Here is a 16,794-nt window from a genome sequence, read left to right on the forward strand (position 1 = left end):
ACCCCGTCTACATCAAAGAGCCACATATCAGTATGTGGTAAGTTACAGATAAAAATATACAAGGAATGACGACGCTGTCAGATTTAAATATCCAATTATAGACTACTGCTGTCACTTTGGCTTACAGGCCCCTAAGGGTCACCCAAGGAGAAACCCGACTCCACCATTAAAATCCCTGCACCGCTAAGCCAAAAAAATTAATAAATCCAGGCAGTGACAGCTACTCCAGCTAGACTGTGAGCTATCCTTAATACTGAGCAGTCAATTAATGGAAGTCATGTTTCTCCCCCTAGCTGTTACAAAGCTACATGAACAATATGAGGAAAATAACAGATTTTGTGCACAAATTTTTAAATGTCGCTTCTGATCAAGTCTGCCGTTGGGCAGTACGGCTGAGCACCACGCGCGTTTAATTGAATAGAGGCCAGAGTCAACAGCGTCAACTAAAAATAGCTCGCTTTCCGCGCAACAAGTGGATTGTTCCTCCAGTCTTCCAGCAGTAATGCCCAATCAAGCCAGTCCACTGCACCCAACCTTCAGCAGTGGAGCGACTCACGAGCGCGACGGTAGCGCCCAGGTGGTTAACTCCGTCGCTTCGCTCCGAGGCTGCGCTAATTGCACGCTCTCTCGGCTTCTGGTAAAAGACGGCCGAGTGTTTTCCTCGCGACAGCCTTTCGAAAGGTTGCTTTTTTCCCCCCCTCCGCCGCCAGCCTCCTGCTTTTCGTCAGGATCTCCTCAGAAACTAAAATAAGCAGCTTTGACAGACGAGTACTAGTCGCCCCCCCCCCCCTTTCTCCAGCTGGGAGCCGAAATGAAACGGCGGCTTTGTCCCTCTGCAGTGGCGGGGGGGTGGTGGGGGGCTGACACGGCGTCGCGTCAAAGCACTTTGCTGCGTGGGGGGGTGGGAGTGGGGGGTTGGGGGGTTTCTGTTCGTTTGGATCAATCAAGCGATGACAGGACTCAACTGGAGGAGTGGTGGTTGAAAGAGGCTCCACCGGCCCAGATACCTACAGCCGGCCTGAGGCGCCAGATCAGAAACCATCGCTGGATGTTCGGACGTGGTGCTCGTTACATGACCGTCCTGGCCAATAACATGAGGATTCACATGCTCCATCAGAAGCAGATTCACCAGAGGAGAAATAATGAACAATGTCACTTGGACTTGAATACAATCACAGTATTGCTGTATTCTTCTTTAAAAACTATGTAGGAAAGTCTTGGGGCAGGGGTGTGAAACTCAGGCACTGTGTGCAGTCATTTGTGCTCTGTTTCAATCAGCAGCCAATTAAGGCCTTGGGAACAATGCGTGTGGATTCCTTAGCCAATCAATGACTTAAATGAATCACTGGTGCTGAAACACCAAAAACCAGCAGACACTGTAGTCCCCCGGGACAGGATTCTGACACCTGTGTCTTAGTGTTTGTGCGTTACAGTCATAGCCCATTAGCCTTTAGCACAGCAGGTTGGTATAGCAACCTTTGAAACATACTGATATACTGGCAGGAGTCAAATGAGCAAGAAAATAAGATAAATACTGGCAAGTTATCAGATCTACTCTACAAAACAGGTGTACATATTTCCAAAATATCAACATAGTTCCTTACTTCAAACATTGCCATTTTTAAAAAAAAAGTGTTTGTATGAACTGTGTAGAAAATAATCCTTCCCTCCACTACAACTTCTAACAAGGATAAGAAAAGAAATAAAAGTGGCTATGAGACTGTGTGTGTGTGTGTGCACACGTGTGCGTATATACGAGTGCGTGCATATGCATGTACATGCACTGATTGTTGTTGACCAAATCTGATCTTTTAGTTTATGTATGAATGATTTACTAGTTATGTAAATGAACGTACTGTGTTCCCAATGCACAGTTGTATGCTTTTGAATCAGACGAGTGGATGCCTCTGGTCTCGGTCTCCTGTCAGTACACACACAGCAGGCCCTGTCAGACACAGAGCCCTATGGAAGGGCACCCTGGCCTATCTCCAGCACGGCAGCGTGCTGATAAGGGCCATCTGCGTTTTTTAATAACCGGCCCGTCAGCCCTCCTCACACACCAGGCAGTGACCGGCAGAGTCAGTGCACTCTGCATTTAAAACCAGACCTCCAATCCGGCTGTACCTGAGCCCACCCATGTCCCGCTCTCATTTAAAACTGCACCTCCACCCGGCTGTACCTGAGTCCACCCATGTCCCGCTCTCATTTAAAACAGGACCTCCACCCGGCTGTACCTGAGTCCACCCATGTCCCATTCTTATTTAAAACAGGACCTCCACCCGGCTGTACCTGAGTCCACCCATGTCCCATTCTTATTTAAAACAGGACCTCCACCCGGCTGTACCTGAGCCCACCCATGTCCCGTTCTTATTTAAAACTGCACCTCCACCCGGCTGTACCTGAGCCCACCCATGTCCCGCTCTCATTTAAAACAGGACCTCCACCCGGCTGTACCTGAGCCCACCCATGTCCCGCTCTCATTTAAAACAGGACCTCCACCCGGCTGTACCTGAGCCCACCCATGTCCCGCTCTCATTTAAAACAGGACCTCCATCCGGCTGTGCCTGAGTCCACCCATGTCCCGTTCTTATTTAAAACTGCACCTCCACCCGGCTGTACCTGAGCCCACCCATGTCCCGTTCTTATTTAAAACTGCACCTCCACCTGGCTGTACCTGAGCCCACCCATGTCCCGTTCTTATTTAAAACTGCACCTCCACCTGGCTGTACCTGAGCCCACCCATGTCCCGCTCTCATTTAAAACAGGACCTCCACCCGGCTGTACCTGAGCCCACCCATGTCCCGCTCTCATTTAAAACAGGACCTCCATCCGGCTGTACCTGAGCCCACCCATGTGCCATTCTTATTTAAAACTGCACCTCCACCCGGCTGTACCTGAGCCCACCCATGTCCCGCTCTCATTTAAAACAGGACCTCCACCCGGCTGTACCTGAGTCCACCCATGTGCCATTCTTATTTAAAACTGCACCTCCACCCGGCTGTGCCTGAGTCCACCCATGTCCTGTTCTTATTTAAAACAGGACCTCCACCCGGCTGTACCTGAGCCCACCCATGTCCCGCTCTCATTTAAAACAGGACCTCCATCCGGCTGTGCCTGAGCCCACCTGTTTTCTTAAGAATACTAGCACTCCTACGATGATCAGTGTAGATTCTGTGGTGAGGATACGTCAGCTTCAGACGCTCTGGAGAAACAGGCAGCTGCATCAAAATACACTGACTAAATCTAAACACCATGTCCTATGAGAAATGCCAAAATATCACACTGGCACAATGAAGAGGGGCTGGAAGCAGTGTTAACCTCAGTGTTAATCGCCAGATCACGGCAACCTCTGCTGATGTCTATGGTAACCGTGCCAATCCTTTTTAGGTAACAGCCCAGGCACTCATTGAGGAAGTGGTGCTTTTAGCCTCTACCTACTTGCCAATGACTCATTTTACCCTCAAACTTCACTCAGCCTGGTATTTATAGTCTCATTTTCTCTGCTCAACCTAACCCTTCCAGACTGATGCAGCTTTGCTTGAGTTTTCACATGGAGTGGACCCAGCATGGTACTTACGGCTTTCCACAGAACCGTTCTCTGGCCAGGCCCCAACCTCGATTTTATACTTTTTTTTTTTAAGAAAATTTTTTTATCACACAGGAAAATAGCCATTTGAAGTAAAAATCCTGCAGACCCAATTTCTTGGTTTCTCGGTCAGCACACATCAAGACCCCTGCTTCCAGGGTTTTCAGGCTCACTGAAGAGGTGGTGTGCCGGTACTGGCAACTCCCCAGCGGTACATCCCACCAGTACATCCCTATTACCCTATGAGAGGTCAGAGGGCGTGTCCATGCTGGCGGCCATGGTTACCACAGCAACAACCCTGGAGGCACTGATGTGGCAGAAGCGGAGGGGGAAAGCCCAGCTGGCAGGGCAGAGTCACCAGATTCTTGTGAAATAGAAAGTACTGTAATATTCCTCCCCTAAGGAGCCAAGCTTACGGAAAGAGCACTCATGAACATGCGCATGCATAATTAATGAGCACCTCCTCGCCTCAAGGAAAGGAAGACAGTCAAGTCGGGTGAACCCACCCATGACCCAACCACTGATGGCTACATTAGTGACATGCCCTCAGTCAGACATAACACGGGCCGCCAGTCTGCAAAGAGCATGCCTAAAAGGAAGCTTTGACTTCCAAAACAGACAAGAAGCAAAGGTCTGAATTTCATCTGAATAGGTCTCCTCGGTTCTTCATTTCCCTTGAATCATAGCGGAGATCCTATTTCCAGGACTTGTTTGTTATGAGATGTTTGGGTCTGAATCGACCAAGCTGGCCCACCACGTGCCGTGTGCGGACATTCCGGTCAGGATACGACCTTCGACGGGCCACCTGCGTCGGTCTCTTATCGGTTCCACAATCACTGGCACGACAGCGGGACGGAAAGAATGCGCTGTGGGTTCCGCACAGACCACCACCGACGTCGCGTGGGCAGAGAGAGAGAGAGGAACCGCCCTCGGAGAGCACCGGTGGCTCTGTGGCGTAAAGCGAAGTCTCCGCGGGTCCGCTCTGCCCGATCCACCGAGGAGCCTCTGTTTTAAAATGTCATTAAAGGCATCCGACAGTCAACAGCAGGAACAACAGCTCCGCGCTGCAACGTCCCCGGGAACGCAGCGCCTGGGCGGTACATTAACCGCACTGAATTATTAAGGTCTGCGAGCAAATCCATTTTCATTAAGTAGAGTGCTCTGTGATGAACTGGGGGAGCATTTGCATATTCTAACAAATTTAGATGTAAATTCCAACACGCCAGACAACCGAGAGGGGAGAGAAACAGAAAATAAAAAACACATTTGAAGAAAGCAAACAACCAGCCCTTGAAAATTTGCATCTCATTTTTCGGCGAGGGACAAAGTCTCTTCACAGCGGGAAGTAATAAATGTTTGGCGGTTTACATCAAAACAGCTTCCCCCTAAATGGCTGTTAAGCAGGCTGACCTTCAAGCAGCTCTTCACTGACTGGCTACCACGGCTGGTGCTTTGAAGCAACTCTTCCCTGATTGGCTTGAGGGGAGAAATCAGAAGAGACTCCACTGAGCTCCGGAACAAACAGCTCCTGGGCCTCCGTTGGGAACGTTCACAGTTCAGGGAGAGGTCAAACGCTTGCCAGCTGCCAATTAGTAAAATACCCAGAACCACCCAGTACAGGAGCGGTTTCCCAGAGAACAGTACACTCGGGCGTTTGCGTGTTATTACTTGTGAAAGTGGGTTTTCCATGTCACAGTTCAGCGACGGGGTTTGCATTACTGCAGGCTACCGGCATCGGTAGTGCACCGTAATGCGAATCATCAATATCAGTCAAAACCAGCCCGGAGAATACTGTGAAATTCTGCAGTTTAGGAATGCTTTGGAAAACACGGGGCCACCGCCAATACAGCGCACAGCGGGAGAAAGAAAGAGAGAGGAAAAAAGCAATCAGACCGCAGCTCTGATTGACTATCGCTCCAGCGGTTCAGTGGCTGACTGCAGCGGCTCTCTCAGTAAGAGCTAGCGTACGCTAGCGCGGGCGGGCTGAGCCGTTACAGAGCTGCAGCCGGCACAGCGCCGAGAAGCCAGGAAACCACGGCCTCGCCCAAGCGCTGCTGGTGAGACGCCGCCGACGCTGACTGCACAGACTCGCAGAATTACGCTTCGATGCCTGGAGCTGACAGGCGCTCAAAGGCTGGATTCAGGCCCGTTAAAATTAAAATGGGGAGAGCTTGGCTCTTGAGGGTATTAGAGGGCAGGAGGGGCAGAGGTCAGCTGAAGGAAGGAACGCCACAGCTGTCTGAGAGTGCGCGGCTCGGGTCAGCTTTCTGCAGAATGTGAGGGGGAGGTGGACGAAGCCTGGATGCTAGCATGCTAGCTAGGCTATCGGAGTATGCAGACCATCATGCTACGTTGCGGCTCTGACAGTGGACAGAGAATGAGACCAAACCACCGACAGCACATGACCTACACGGCTGCTGCACCGTGAGGCGTGTGAACACGCCAGCGCAGTGAGAAGAAGCCTCTGCTGCTGCCCGAAGAACCAACTCTGAAACCCAGCGCTGCTCTGACAAAGAAGCCCTCCTTCAGAACACATCAGTCGCAGCAATTTCCAGCCGCTGCTCCAAGCTGAAGGATTCAACCAATCAGAGATAAGAACCAGGAGGAAAGCGGGGTTCCTCCATTAAGTCCCAGCACCTCTGAATGAGCCTGGCGACCGGGGCGCGCGTACTCCCGCCTATCGTGTCAATCATAATCTGAGAGCGAGCGTCCAGACGGGCGCGGCCTGACTGATGCCCGCTCTAATTTCATGGAGGGCCTTCAGACACCTCCACGGGGTCCGCAAACGAAACGGCGCCCAGCTCCGGTGGAAACGGCGGGGGGGGGGGGGGAGGAATGTCGCGTCCAGACGTCGCGAATGTAAAACCGTCCGTCACAAGCTAACGAGACGCAGGCCACCGCGGACGGCGGACGCTCCGATGGCCCATCCCCCCCCGGGGGCGACCGCGAGATGAAGAGAGACAGACGGACACGGAGGACGTCTCTCTCGCTGCCGATGAGACAAAACAGACACGGGAGCCCGAGAACTGCGTGCGGCGGTCAGCGCCGTTCCGGAACTTTCCGAGCCGTAATGGCTTCCCTCCCCCTTGGAGTAAATCCGGCAGGTTTAATGCGCCCAGGCTAAGCCCGGCTTTCGCAAATTCGCTGGATGGAGATAAAGACCCGATGGAGCTCTCCCAGACCGCGCATGCGCTCCCAGACACGAGGTCTTCACAGGAACCAAAATAGGATGAGGTGCGCTCGCGCTCGTCTAGTTTGGCCTGTTCTCCCAGCCCCCCAGCCCCCCCCCCCCCCCTTTAACCCCTGATTACATAACAAGGCTTGGAGCTCTTGCCGTATGACCTCTACCTCGACAACAAAAAGAACAACCATTGACAGATTCAGGTCAAGGTCAGCCAAATTTTAAACCCTCTGGTAAAGGAGACAGGCATACATCCTAGTTTCCCTGGGTAATGTTTCATAGACTTCTTATGGCGATATTGACTCTCACAGACGTCAGAAGGTGCAAGCTATAAAATGATAACCCAATGCTAATTACAATGAACCAACACAATAACCAATGCCCCCCTCACAAAGCTTAAATCATTAAATTGAATGGAAGCCATAGCATGGAAAATTCAATATGTGCTCTTTGGCTCCGCGGCTAATGACCAGCGCTCCATAAAGGCACTGCCATGGGCTGAATATGTGGGCCGGTGGCCTCGACAGCGTGTGCGGTGCGAGCGGCCCGACGGAGAGGTGACCCTGAATTAAAGAGCTTTGTTAAAATGCACTGGGTCACTCAGAAAGAGCCGGAGACCGCGCCCCGGCTAATGCGCGCGGCGCTATGCTAACGCACGCCATGTAAACAGAGCGAAATGATCGAGCATCGTTCCCCCCCCCTCTGCCCCAGAACCTCCGAGAGCGAGGGCAATCTGTACATATCAGACAGGTCCGGGCCAAAGCCCGTGCCATTTAGCATGTTAACAGTTACATTTATGGCATTCTGAACAGATAGTTTTTTTTAAACTGAAGGGATGTATTTGAGCAGAAGGGTTTCTTTTCCGTGAGCTCCCAGATGAGGCGCGCTGCAGCGCTGCGTTTGGATGTGGGAGCAGCACAGCGTGTGCTCCAGCTGAAAGGTAAATAGGCTTTGCAAATGAGTCCCGTGGGTGAGCCTCCCCGGCGACCGGGATTGTGTGCGCCGGGGTACGAGTGCGTCCGCGCGGCGCCAGCGTGCGCGTGACCCCCCGCGTGTGTGACCCTTCGCGTGCGCGTGACCCTCCGCGTGCGCGTGACCCTGCGCGTGCGCGTGACCCTCCGCGTGCGCGTGACCCTCCGCGTGCGCGTGACCCCGCGCGTGCGCGTGACCCCCCGCGTGCGCGTGACCCCCCGCGTGCGTGTGACCCTGCGCGTGCGTGTGACCCTCCGCGTGCGCGTGACCCTGCGCGTGCGTGTGACCCTCCGCGTGCGTGCTCGTGCGTACACGCGGGACTACAACCGCGCGAGCGCGTGCACACGAGCGTGAGTGTATTTATAGCCGTGTTAAGCGCGTTCGTGCGTGTTTTATGCATGGTATGTGTAGGTGTGTGGTTGTGAGCGCGTGTCTGTGCGTGTGTGCACGCTCTAATGTGCATGCGTGTAATTCCATGATTGCGGGTGCAGGGTGTAAACTGAACAGGCTTACTCTTTGCAGGCCAGAGACACGTGTGTGGGCACGGTGTATTTGCAGTCCATGATCATGGTCAGCGTCTCGCTGTCATTGGCCTCCTGGAAAGGAGGCTGCCCACAAACCAGCATGAAGAGGATCACCCCCAGACTCCAGATATCTGCAGAGAGAGAGAGAGAGAGAGAGAGAGAGAGAGAGAGAGAGAGAGAAAGGGAAAGAGTAAGAAAGTGCGCTTCAGCAAAAATAACCAAGACCGAGGACTACTGTCCTCCAGTTTCCCACAATGCAACATGTGCAAGTGCAAAGTGAGACTTCTGGAGCCCGCTATGGTTCTGGTGACAACAGAAAGCAAAGCGAGCCTTGTTTAACATCCTGCCGGCGACTCCACAGGCTGGCGGTGAGCGTGTTACAGATGGTTACGTGGCACTGAAGGCTGCAGACATTACAGCGCTCGCTATAATTAGCAGGGCACGATATGGAAATTCTGAGACTGGTATCGATGGCTCCCATCTGACTGGCCGTATCTGACTGTGCCAAAACCTCCCCGTTTCACACTGCAGCGCGAACAGCACCGGAAACTGCAGCCCAGCTCACACATTTACAGAATGAGTAGATGGACACAAATGTTAAGGAAAAATGCAGTAAATATTTGGAAAATGTTTCATTATTTTATTATTAAGCAGTCTGTATAGCTTTGCGTGCGAGCTTAGCTTGTAAAAACGGAAATTTAAAAAAATAGATAAGTGGCTCTGATTACTATGATTGGGCTACTTTTTGAACATGACCTTTTAAGATACAGCATCAGCAGATCATAAAATGTGTCGCCTCTCTGGCACATGCATGTTTTGTTGCCAGATTGGCCATAAACTTAGCTTTAGTTCCATGAACATAGCTTACTTCCATAAACTTAGCTTACTAGCGCAGACCATTAAAGCTCGTTTTAAGTCGGCTAGTGACGCTATGACCCCGATATTGTCTGCGAAATGAGAAAAGCTGCTAAGCTGCACGACGCAACAGACTCCGTGTCTGGCGTGCGCGGCGCGGACCAAGGCCACGCCCACGAGGATGCGGCTGAGGGGGGAGCCGAGGCGGGAGGCTGTAAAAGCGTGCCCGTTAGCCCGTTAGCCGCACACGCTCAGTCTTTCTGCAGAGCGGAGAGAAGGCCCGCGCGTCCTGGACCGTGTCTGCGTTCGTCTGTCCCCGCAGGCTGGCCTGTCTGCAGCAGAACCAGCCCCTCGGCTGAAGCCAGCCCGACCAATCAAACCCAGAGAGCAGAGGGAGATGAATGCGGGAGCGAGCGCCGAGCCGTTCCCATGGCGACACGTGGCTTTAATCCTAAATCACTCGCACAGAAAAGAGCTTAAGCCATTACTGGGGCAATTATGGACAATTACAGCATTGCCCGCGGTGGGAAATCTAAAAACGCTATGCTGAGAAAATTCACACTGCAAGTCATCCAAACATTGTCAAAAAAAAACAAATGCTGCTTGTTCTGGGACAATTATTCAGAGAAAGCGTAGTGGTAAAGGCCAGGGTATTGGTACAAACACACAGCAGGCCAGTTCTGAGCTGGTTTTACCTCTGTAAAAACAGAAATCAGGTGAGACCAACCCTCTCTGCTCTGAAAGACATGACTAAAGACAACACTGGGTAGCATTGAGCAAACACTAGAAACCTCAGGCTTTCAATGCTACCCACACTGACCTGACCAGCACTGAATCTATGATAAGAAATTCAAAGTACTACATTGACTCTGTACCATGTATAGAGTGAAAGTGACTGACAGTACACAGGTGTAACCTCTTATCAGCTGGACAGAGATCATGTACTTTCCATGCTCCTGACTGTTGAACTCCACCCGCTAAGATTAGAAATGCTGAATCAATGCTTCTCCTAAAAATCCAACTGAAAAAATCTTTCATGCAAATGCAACAATAATTTAAACCAAATTTCAATATTGACTGAATTGTGCTTTGTCTTTGAATTTGTAACTTCACCTTAACCGTTCAATGCCCTGGGAAATTTTTGAAAGTTCACTATATGAAAATAAACTGACTGACTGAACAAAAACCACAACTCACCCCCCCTCAAATTTAGACCCGACTCCAGCATGTTTGCCAGCTCCTGCACACAGCAGAATGAACGCACCCTCCCCTCCCTGCCGCCCTCATCGCTGTCCATTCGTCATGGGTGCCCACTCAGTCAACACTGCACACGGACAGAAGCCACATGTCAGATAACTGTCACAACAGAGAGCCATTCGCTTGCACTGCTAAACCCTCAGTAACCCAGACGAGGGGCACTGCCCGACAGAACCGCGGCCGGGATGTGAACCCGCGCCCCCCTGGTGCACGGACCAGGGCGCCCCCCCCCCGCCACACCATTAACAGCGTAGATTAAATCATTCCAGGGGTTAAGCTGCTATTTCCAAACAAATTAAATTGCAGATTCGACGGCTGCTGCTGCTCCCGGGGGGGTATGGGGTGGGGGTGGGGGTGGGGGGTGAGTGTTGTTGGAGTTGACAGATTAGCGCTGGCTGCCTTGGGGGAGCAGTCTCAGCCTTCTCCTCCGATTCCGTCCCAGCATGCCGCGGGGCAGGGGGCTGCTCGACACATTTCCCTGCGCATTCACGCACCAGAAAGCAGCGCTCATGAAATATTCATCACCGAATGGAGGCGGGATGGGGGAGGCAAGCGGAGGGGGCGGGGCTTCTCTGCTCACACTGTGTGGAGAAGGCTGGCCATGTCGTTCCACAGCCCGGGTCATGTGATGGCAGGAGGCGGGCTAGGCGGCCTCCCGTGGAGGCGATTGGCTGTCGCACCCCTGTGCGATGAGACTGGCGGTCAGAGAGGAAGCTGGGGCCTATTTAAGCATGCGGTATGGACTCCGACTGCAGCAGAGGTGAGCTGAATCTGCTGCAGCTGCCGTCCGTCTCCTCTCCGGGACAGCTCCTCAGGGAGCATCGAGCCCAGACCCGAGAGGACGCCATTCCCAGCGCCTGCAGCTTAACTGCCTCCAGGGCAGCGCTAGCCCTGCTACTGCAACCCCACTCCCATTGGCGCGATATTAGCCTGCCGCTTAACCACGCTGATGGAACAGACGTTCCCGTGCAGTGCTGTGACAACCCCCCACCACTCCCCTCCCTGCTGGCCTGCTGAACGTGCAACAGATCCAGCACACTGACAGTAATTCACCCCGCAACAGCACGCAAGATGAAAATGGCAGCGTGTGTGAATTTGCTCCCTGCCACCTCATTTACTCTCCTTTCTCAGGCAGGAAATGAAAAATATTGACAACGTGCTAATTAATGGGGTGAGAACGCCCCTCTGAGGAGGCCCAGCGATGTCCGCACCCCTGCCCTCTGCCCCAACATGTCCTGACCACGGGGGGGGGGTGGTGCTCACCCGACCGCAGCCCTGCTGTGGCGGCGTTCCCCCTCCCGCGGTCAGCGTGACCGGCACGGTCAGGAAGCACCGAGCCCTCGCCGCTGCCGCGCTGGAGCAACGCCAGGCCTGGAAGCTCCGCCTCCGCTCCGCGACCGCGTGCCGCACTCAATTCTGCCCCCCGAATCACAGGCCCCAAACAGCACTGCCACGCTTTCACACCCTGGTGGGAGGTGCAACAGACAGACCAAATTAAAAAGCCTTTCTTTTTATAAATAACCAACAGCTGAGAAGTGAGAATGAAATCATTCTTTTTCTCTTTAATAACCCTTCGCAAGAACAACCTGTATAACAAACAAGCAAATCAAAGCCTCTCTTTCCTGTCTAAACAACTACCCAACTCAAAAATATTAAATAAAACCCCCGCCGACTCCAACCCATTTGCAGCGCGTGTGTTTATGCCTGACCTGGGAAATTCCTGTGGCAGCCTTCCATCAAGCTCTGATAATCTGACACATTAGTGGAATTAAATAACACTATAATAATAATAAAGTGCACAGAGCCACAGCACTAAATGAGCATGATTAGATATCCAAACCTGCAGGAGGCATAAGAGCTCGGCCCCGCCCCCCAGCTTGACTCCGCCCCTCAGCTCGGCCCCGCCCCCCAGGCAGGCCAGGTTCTGCACAGCGGCAGACGCTGACCCACTTTCCCGTCCAGCTGCTGAGGAGCACCGCGGTCCTGTTCCCCGACACCCACAGATGGCCGACTGCTCTGCCCGCCTCAGAAAAACCCATTCCACTAGATTACACGCGCTGTCTAATTCACTTACTGAGCTGCTGCTTAGTATGCAGGCTTACAGTTCAGTATTTTGCACTTTTTGGTGACGGGGCAGCCAAGGAAGCAAAGCCCCAGGGCCAGAGCCTGGTGACCTAACCTAACCGCCAACACATCGTGCTGCACAGAGCAGGGGTGGAGGAGACCCATTCATACGTGTGCACACAGAGCAGGGGTGGAGGAGACTCATTCATACGTGTGCACACAGAGCAGGGGTGGAGGAGACCCATTCATACGTGTGCACACAGAGCAGGGGTGGAGGAGACCCAATCATACGTGTGCACACAGAGCAGGGGTGGAGGAGACTCATTCATACGTGTGCACAGAGAGTAAGCCGCAGGCACGCAGGTGGACAGCAGGAGTCACTCAAGCAATGAAAAACGCTGTCCCTACACAAAACAAATTATGTGCCGCTCCAGTGGGGCTGGAGCCCTCTAGACAGAAGTTTTAACTTTCGGCTCCAGCTCAGTCCTTTAAGTTGCAAAGCCAACGATACTCATTTGCAAACAACCTGGAGAAAAGGAAGCAAACCGGTGACTACAAAGGCCTACAGCACAGCATTACCATGCCAATGGGAAATGAGTGACACCTGAAGACATGCAATTTTTACCTACAAAAACAGCAAGGTGATTTACATTCATCAGAGAGAACACCAGGACAGGAGGCAATTTTCCTGAAAATTTTACGGAAATGAGCAGCAACAGTTACAGCTAAAGCTCCTCTCTCTCTATCTCCATCATTTGCCCTGAGAGGTGCAAACGACGTGCTTCTGCACTGAGGAAGAGGGGTGCGCCAGGCCTCCGCATCCGACACCACGAGAGCCCTGAAACTGGAGCGCTTCAGAAGGCTGAGGAAGCAGCGGAGCCGGCCAAGTCACAGCCAGGCCGGTCCCACGCGGATAAACGAAGTGCAAACCGCCACCGGAAAAGGCCTCGCGGGAGGCTAACGGTAACGCGAACCGGTTTTTACAAACGCGGCCAACGCGCAGAGCGGTCTCCGGGGAGACCAGCGTCGGCGGAACATTCGTCTGGAATGCGTCTTCGTGGGAACGGCACTGGAGGCTCGCGCCGAACACGGCGTTTCAGCCAGCGGAGACGGAGGCGCGGGCGGCGAGGGAATGCTAGCTCAACCCCGCTACCCGAGGCACGTTAGCACACAGGCTACTACTCTATAGCTCTCAGTGACAAAACTCCATTAGACTTCTCCCCAAGTCAAATATGAACATGAGTAGTATAAGGAACATACAAAAATATGATTTGTGTGAAAGGATAAATAATAGGTTTATCCTTTTTTCTGGGGAAAAGCAGACATTAATGTCCAGCGATGTATAACTGTAAATCATACATACAGGCCAGTACTTTGCAAAGCTATTACAGAAAAGGCCTACATTAAATACAATTCCCAGCCACTTCCCCTGTGCTATCACAGTGCTGTAACAGTAAAGGCAGAACAATTAGTGCTAACTCTGTCCCATATACCAGATGTTATTTTGATTATTATGACTGTTATTGTTATGATTACGATTATGTTTCTGACAACAACAAAAGCCATTACGGCAAATAACACTGTTGCTGCCAGCACTAATCGAGTCAATGCGCACTCCTTTCAATATATAGCCCATTTTCCCAATAACCTACATTAGCATGCTGAGGGATATTTATGTTTTCAGACACGCTGTGTGGTCACTGAGGGACACTGCTACTGAGGTTAAGAAATGTTTTACAGGCGTGATGCAATCCTTCCTGACGGAGTACAGCAAACCTGGCCACGACTCTCAAGCAACCTCGCGAAATCAATGGCGCATGAGATGCACATAATGACCACGCCGACTGAAAATGTGGGCCTCCATCTAGGCGGACGGTTATTAGGAAACTATATTAATTATTCTAAGCCTAATTGCTCATTCCTGTTATGAACTGTAATGGTAACTTGATTTTTATATTCAGCCAAGATACCATTAGTGTCAGCGAAACATCATTTAGACCGTTCATAGACAGACACTGTAAACAGATTTTTAAAATCAGCAAAAGAATTAGCTAAATATCAACCATGGGGGGAAAAAGGAAATTGCTAGTAATATCAGAAAGGCGAGGCAGAGCTTATAACTTTGTATTGTGTGCTCTATCCGAACATAAATATCACGCAGTGCATAATATAGGCTATTTAAACTGCACATCTGCATACATTTTAGACAACAAAATCACAAAGAAAATGCAACCATGTTCTGGATATTTCCCATTATTACAACCAAATGTGGCAGATTCTTCCTCGGAGGGACACAAAGACAAGAGAAGACGTGGTGAAATAAGCAATGTATTCAGGAAGCCAGGCGATGGGAGTGATTATCAGCTCCTAGCAGGGGTGGGGGGGTAAAGGGGGGGGGGGGTGAGCGTGGAAGAGCGGGACGCAGATTTTTATTCCTGTTTATCATCACGCTTATTGTCATTCTGCATAATGGCTTCGGGGAGAAAGCAGGGTGCTTCTTCCGCATCATGAGAATTACAATGACCCGAATCATAAAAGCTCCCCCGTTCAAATTAAGCAAAATAAATAAATAAGAATAACAAATTGCTCAAATTCGCCGGAGCACATCCATCCACTCAAGAATAAGACATCAAAGTGCTCCTGGTGCAAGCGTTACAAAAAAATATATATCCTCATAAATCAGTTGAAAATGCTCTGGACAACATTTTCATTCCATCACTGGCTATAGTAACAATTGGCTAATAGTGACAAGAGTACAGCAGTTCTTGGGGTCAACATGTGTGTGTGTGTGTGTGTGTGTGTGTGTGTATTGTTTACTCAAGCAATAGGGAAGGAAGGAAGCCTGTACTTGTATGAACAGCAATGTGCAATGCTACAGTTTCATTTCGTAAGGCCAAAGTCACAGATTTTGGAATGGACCTGGAACTGCTTTCAGAGTGATGGTATCTAATACAAGTGATAATGAGATAAAGCATGATAAGATTTCTTCCCTCGTTCCTCTGTGGGCTATAAGCTCCAAGAGCAACACAAGAGCAACTGCGTTCCATTTGCCGCTATTATTGCCATCGCCATCCAAGGAAGGGATCAGCAAACGGCTAATTGCTCCAAACTTGATCGCCCACTCCCCCAGCATCTCTAATAACAGAGCTGAGAGCCGAACCCTGGAAGTGCACATTAGCGAGCTAAGATTATTCCATCACCCCCCCCCCCCCCACCGGACCCTCGCAGTGCGCCCTCTGCTGGGCGGGGAATGCCAAGCGCCGTGCCGGCTGCAGGCACCTGGCTGGCAGGTGTAACCATGGCGACGCCGAACCGGGCATCTCTGCGCACAGCCTGCAGAAAGGAATCTGAAATGCATTGTTCGGAGCTGATTGTAGGGTTCCTCTCGCTCGAAAATATAGGGGTGGAAAGGAAGGACATTCTTCCTCTCTCTCATTCACTCCCCACTCCCTCCCTCCCTGCCTTCCTTCCTTCCTTCCTCCCTGCCTCCCTCTTTCCCTCCTTTCTCTCCCTCTCTCTGTGGAAGGCAATACAGTACGCCTCTCTACCACGGTCACAGCACGTGTACCACAGCAAAGGATTAATTAGTGATTCGGGGGTTTTATCTCAGCATCATAGCTGCTGTGGTGCAGCCAGTTATTTACCCATCCCCAGTAAAGCAACACAGAGCTTTCAGTCCCTGCAAAAAGCAGGGATATAAACAAGACTGGGCAAGCCTAGCTCAGCCGGACCCTGGATACAGCCTGTGGGGAACACTGTCCATCAGAAACTGGAACTGTTGAGCCATGACTTTTTGTCCATAAATGGTACTGGAGCCTCTTTTCACATAGGTTCCAGAAGATACTTCCTCTTTAGACAAAATGACTCATAATCACTTTTTATTCATATTTTTTAATCAATAAAAAAAAGTCTATGAATCCAAAGTATGGTGAGTGCCATATCTAAACGAGGTCTCCAGCTATCAATAACCAACTAAGCCAGCTTCACTATTAAATTGATGTTAGCCAAGTTGCCAGTTAGCCATCCGCAAGCTTTCAGTACACCAATAAATGTTAGCGAATTGTGACTAGTCACTGAGCTATAATGTAGAAACTAGTTAGCTAGCAAGCAAACTAGCCAACGTTTTTGGGCACTTTGAACTTACCCAACAAATATACAACGTGCTGTGGGCTATTAATACAATTACGCCCAGAGTAGCGCTGTTTTCTATCCTTAAATTATCGCGCTCACCTGGTGTTGCTAGTTAAGTTTAATACCACCACCGACTGCACGCCACCACCGATACTCGCGCATGTTTCAACAATGAAGAGACATCCAGTCAGCCAGCCCCTCAGTAAGAGACATTCACTGTTCTT

The 16,794-nt window shown here is 51.1% G+C and overlaps 1 protein-coding gene across 1 annotated transcript in view; it reads right to left on the reverse strand.

Annotated features, from left to right (window-relative positions):
• The window catches only part of LOC118234036 (SNF-related serine/threonine-protein kinase-like), a 37,373-nt gene that overhangs the window by 7,629 nt on the left and 12,950 nt on the right, over window positions 1-16,794 (reverse strand). The window contains exon 3 of the mRNA XM_035430319.1: window positions 8,253-8,394. Within this exon, the coding sequence (XP_035286210.1) occupies window positions 8,253-8,394 (142 nt within the window). The remainder of the gene's footprint in view (window positions 1-8,252; window positions 8,395-16,794) is intronic.

The sequence above is a fragment of the Anguilla anguilla genome, chromosome 8 (genome assembly GCF_013347855.1).
Source record: "Anguilla anguilla isolate fAngAng1 chromosome 8, fAngAng1.pri, whole genome shotgun sequence".
Taxonomy (NCBI): Eukaryota; Metazoa; Chordata; class Actinopteri; order Anguilliformes; family Anguillidae; genus Anguilla; species Anguilla anguilla.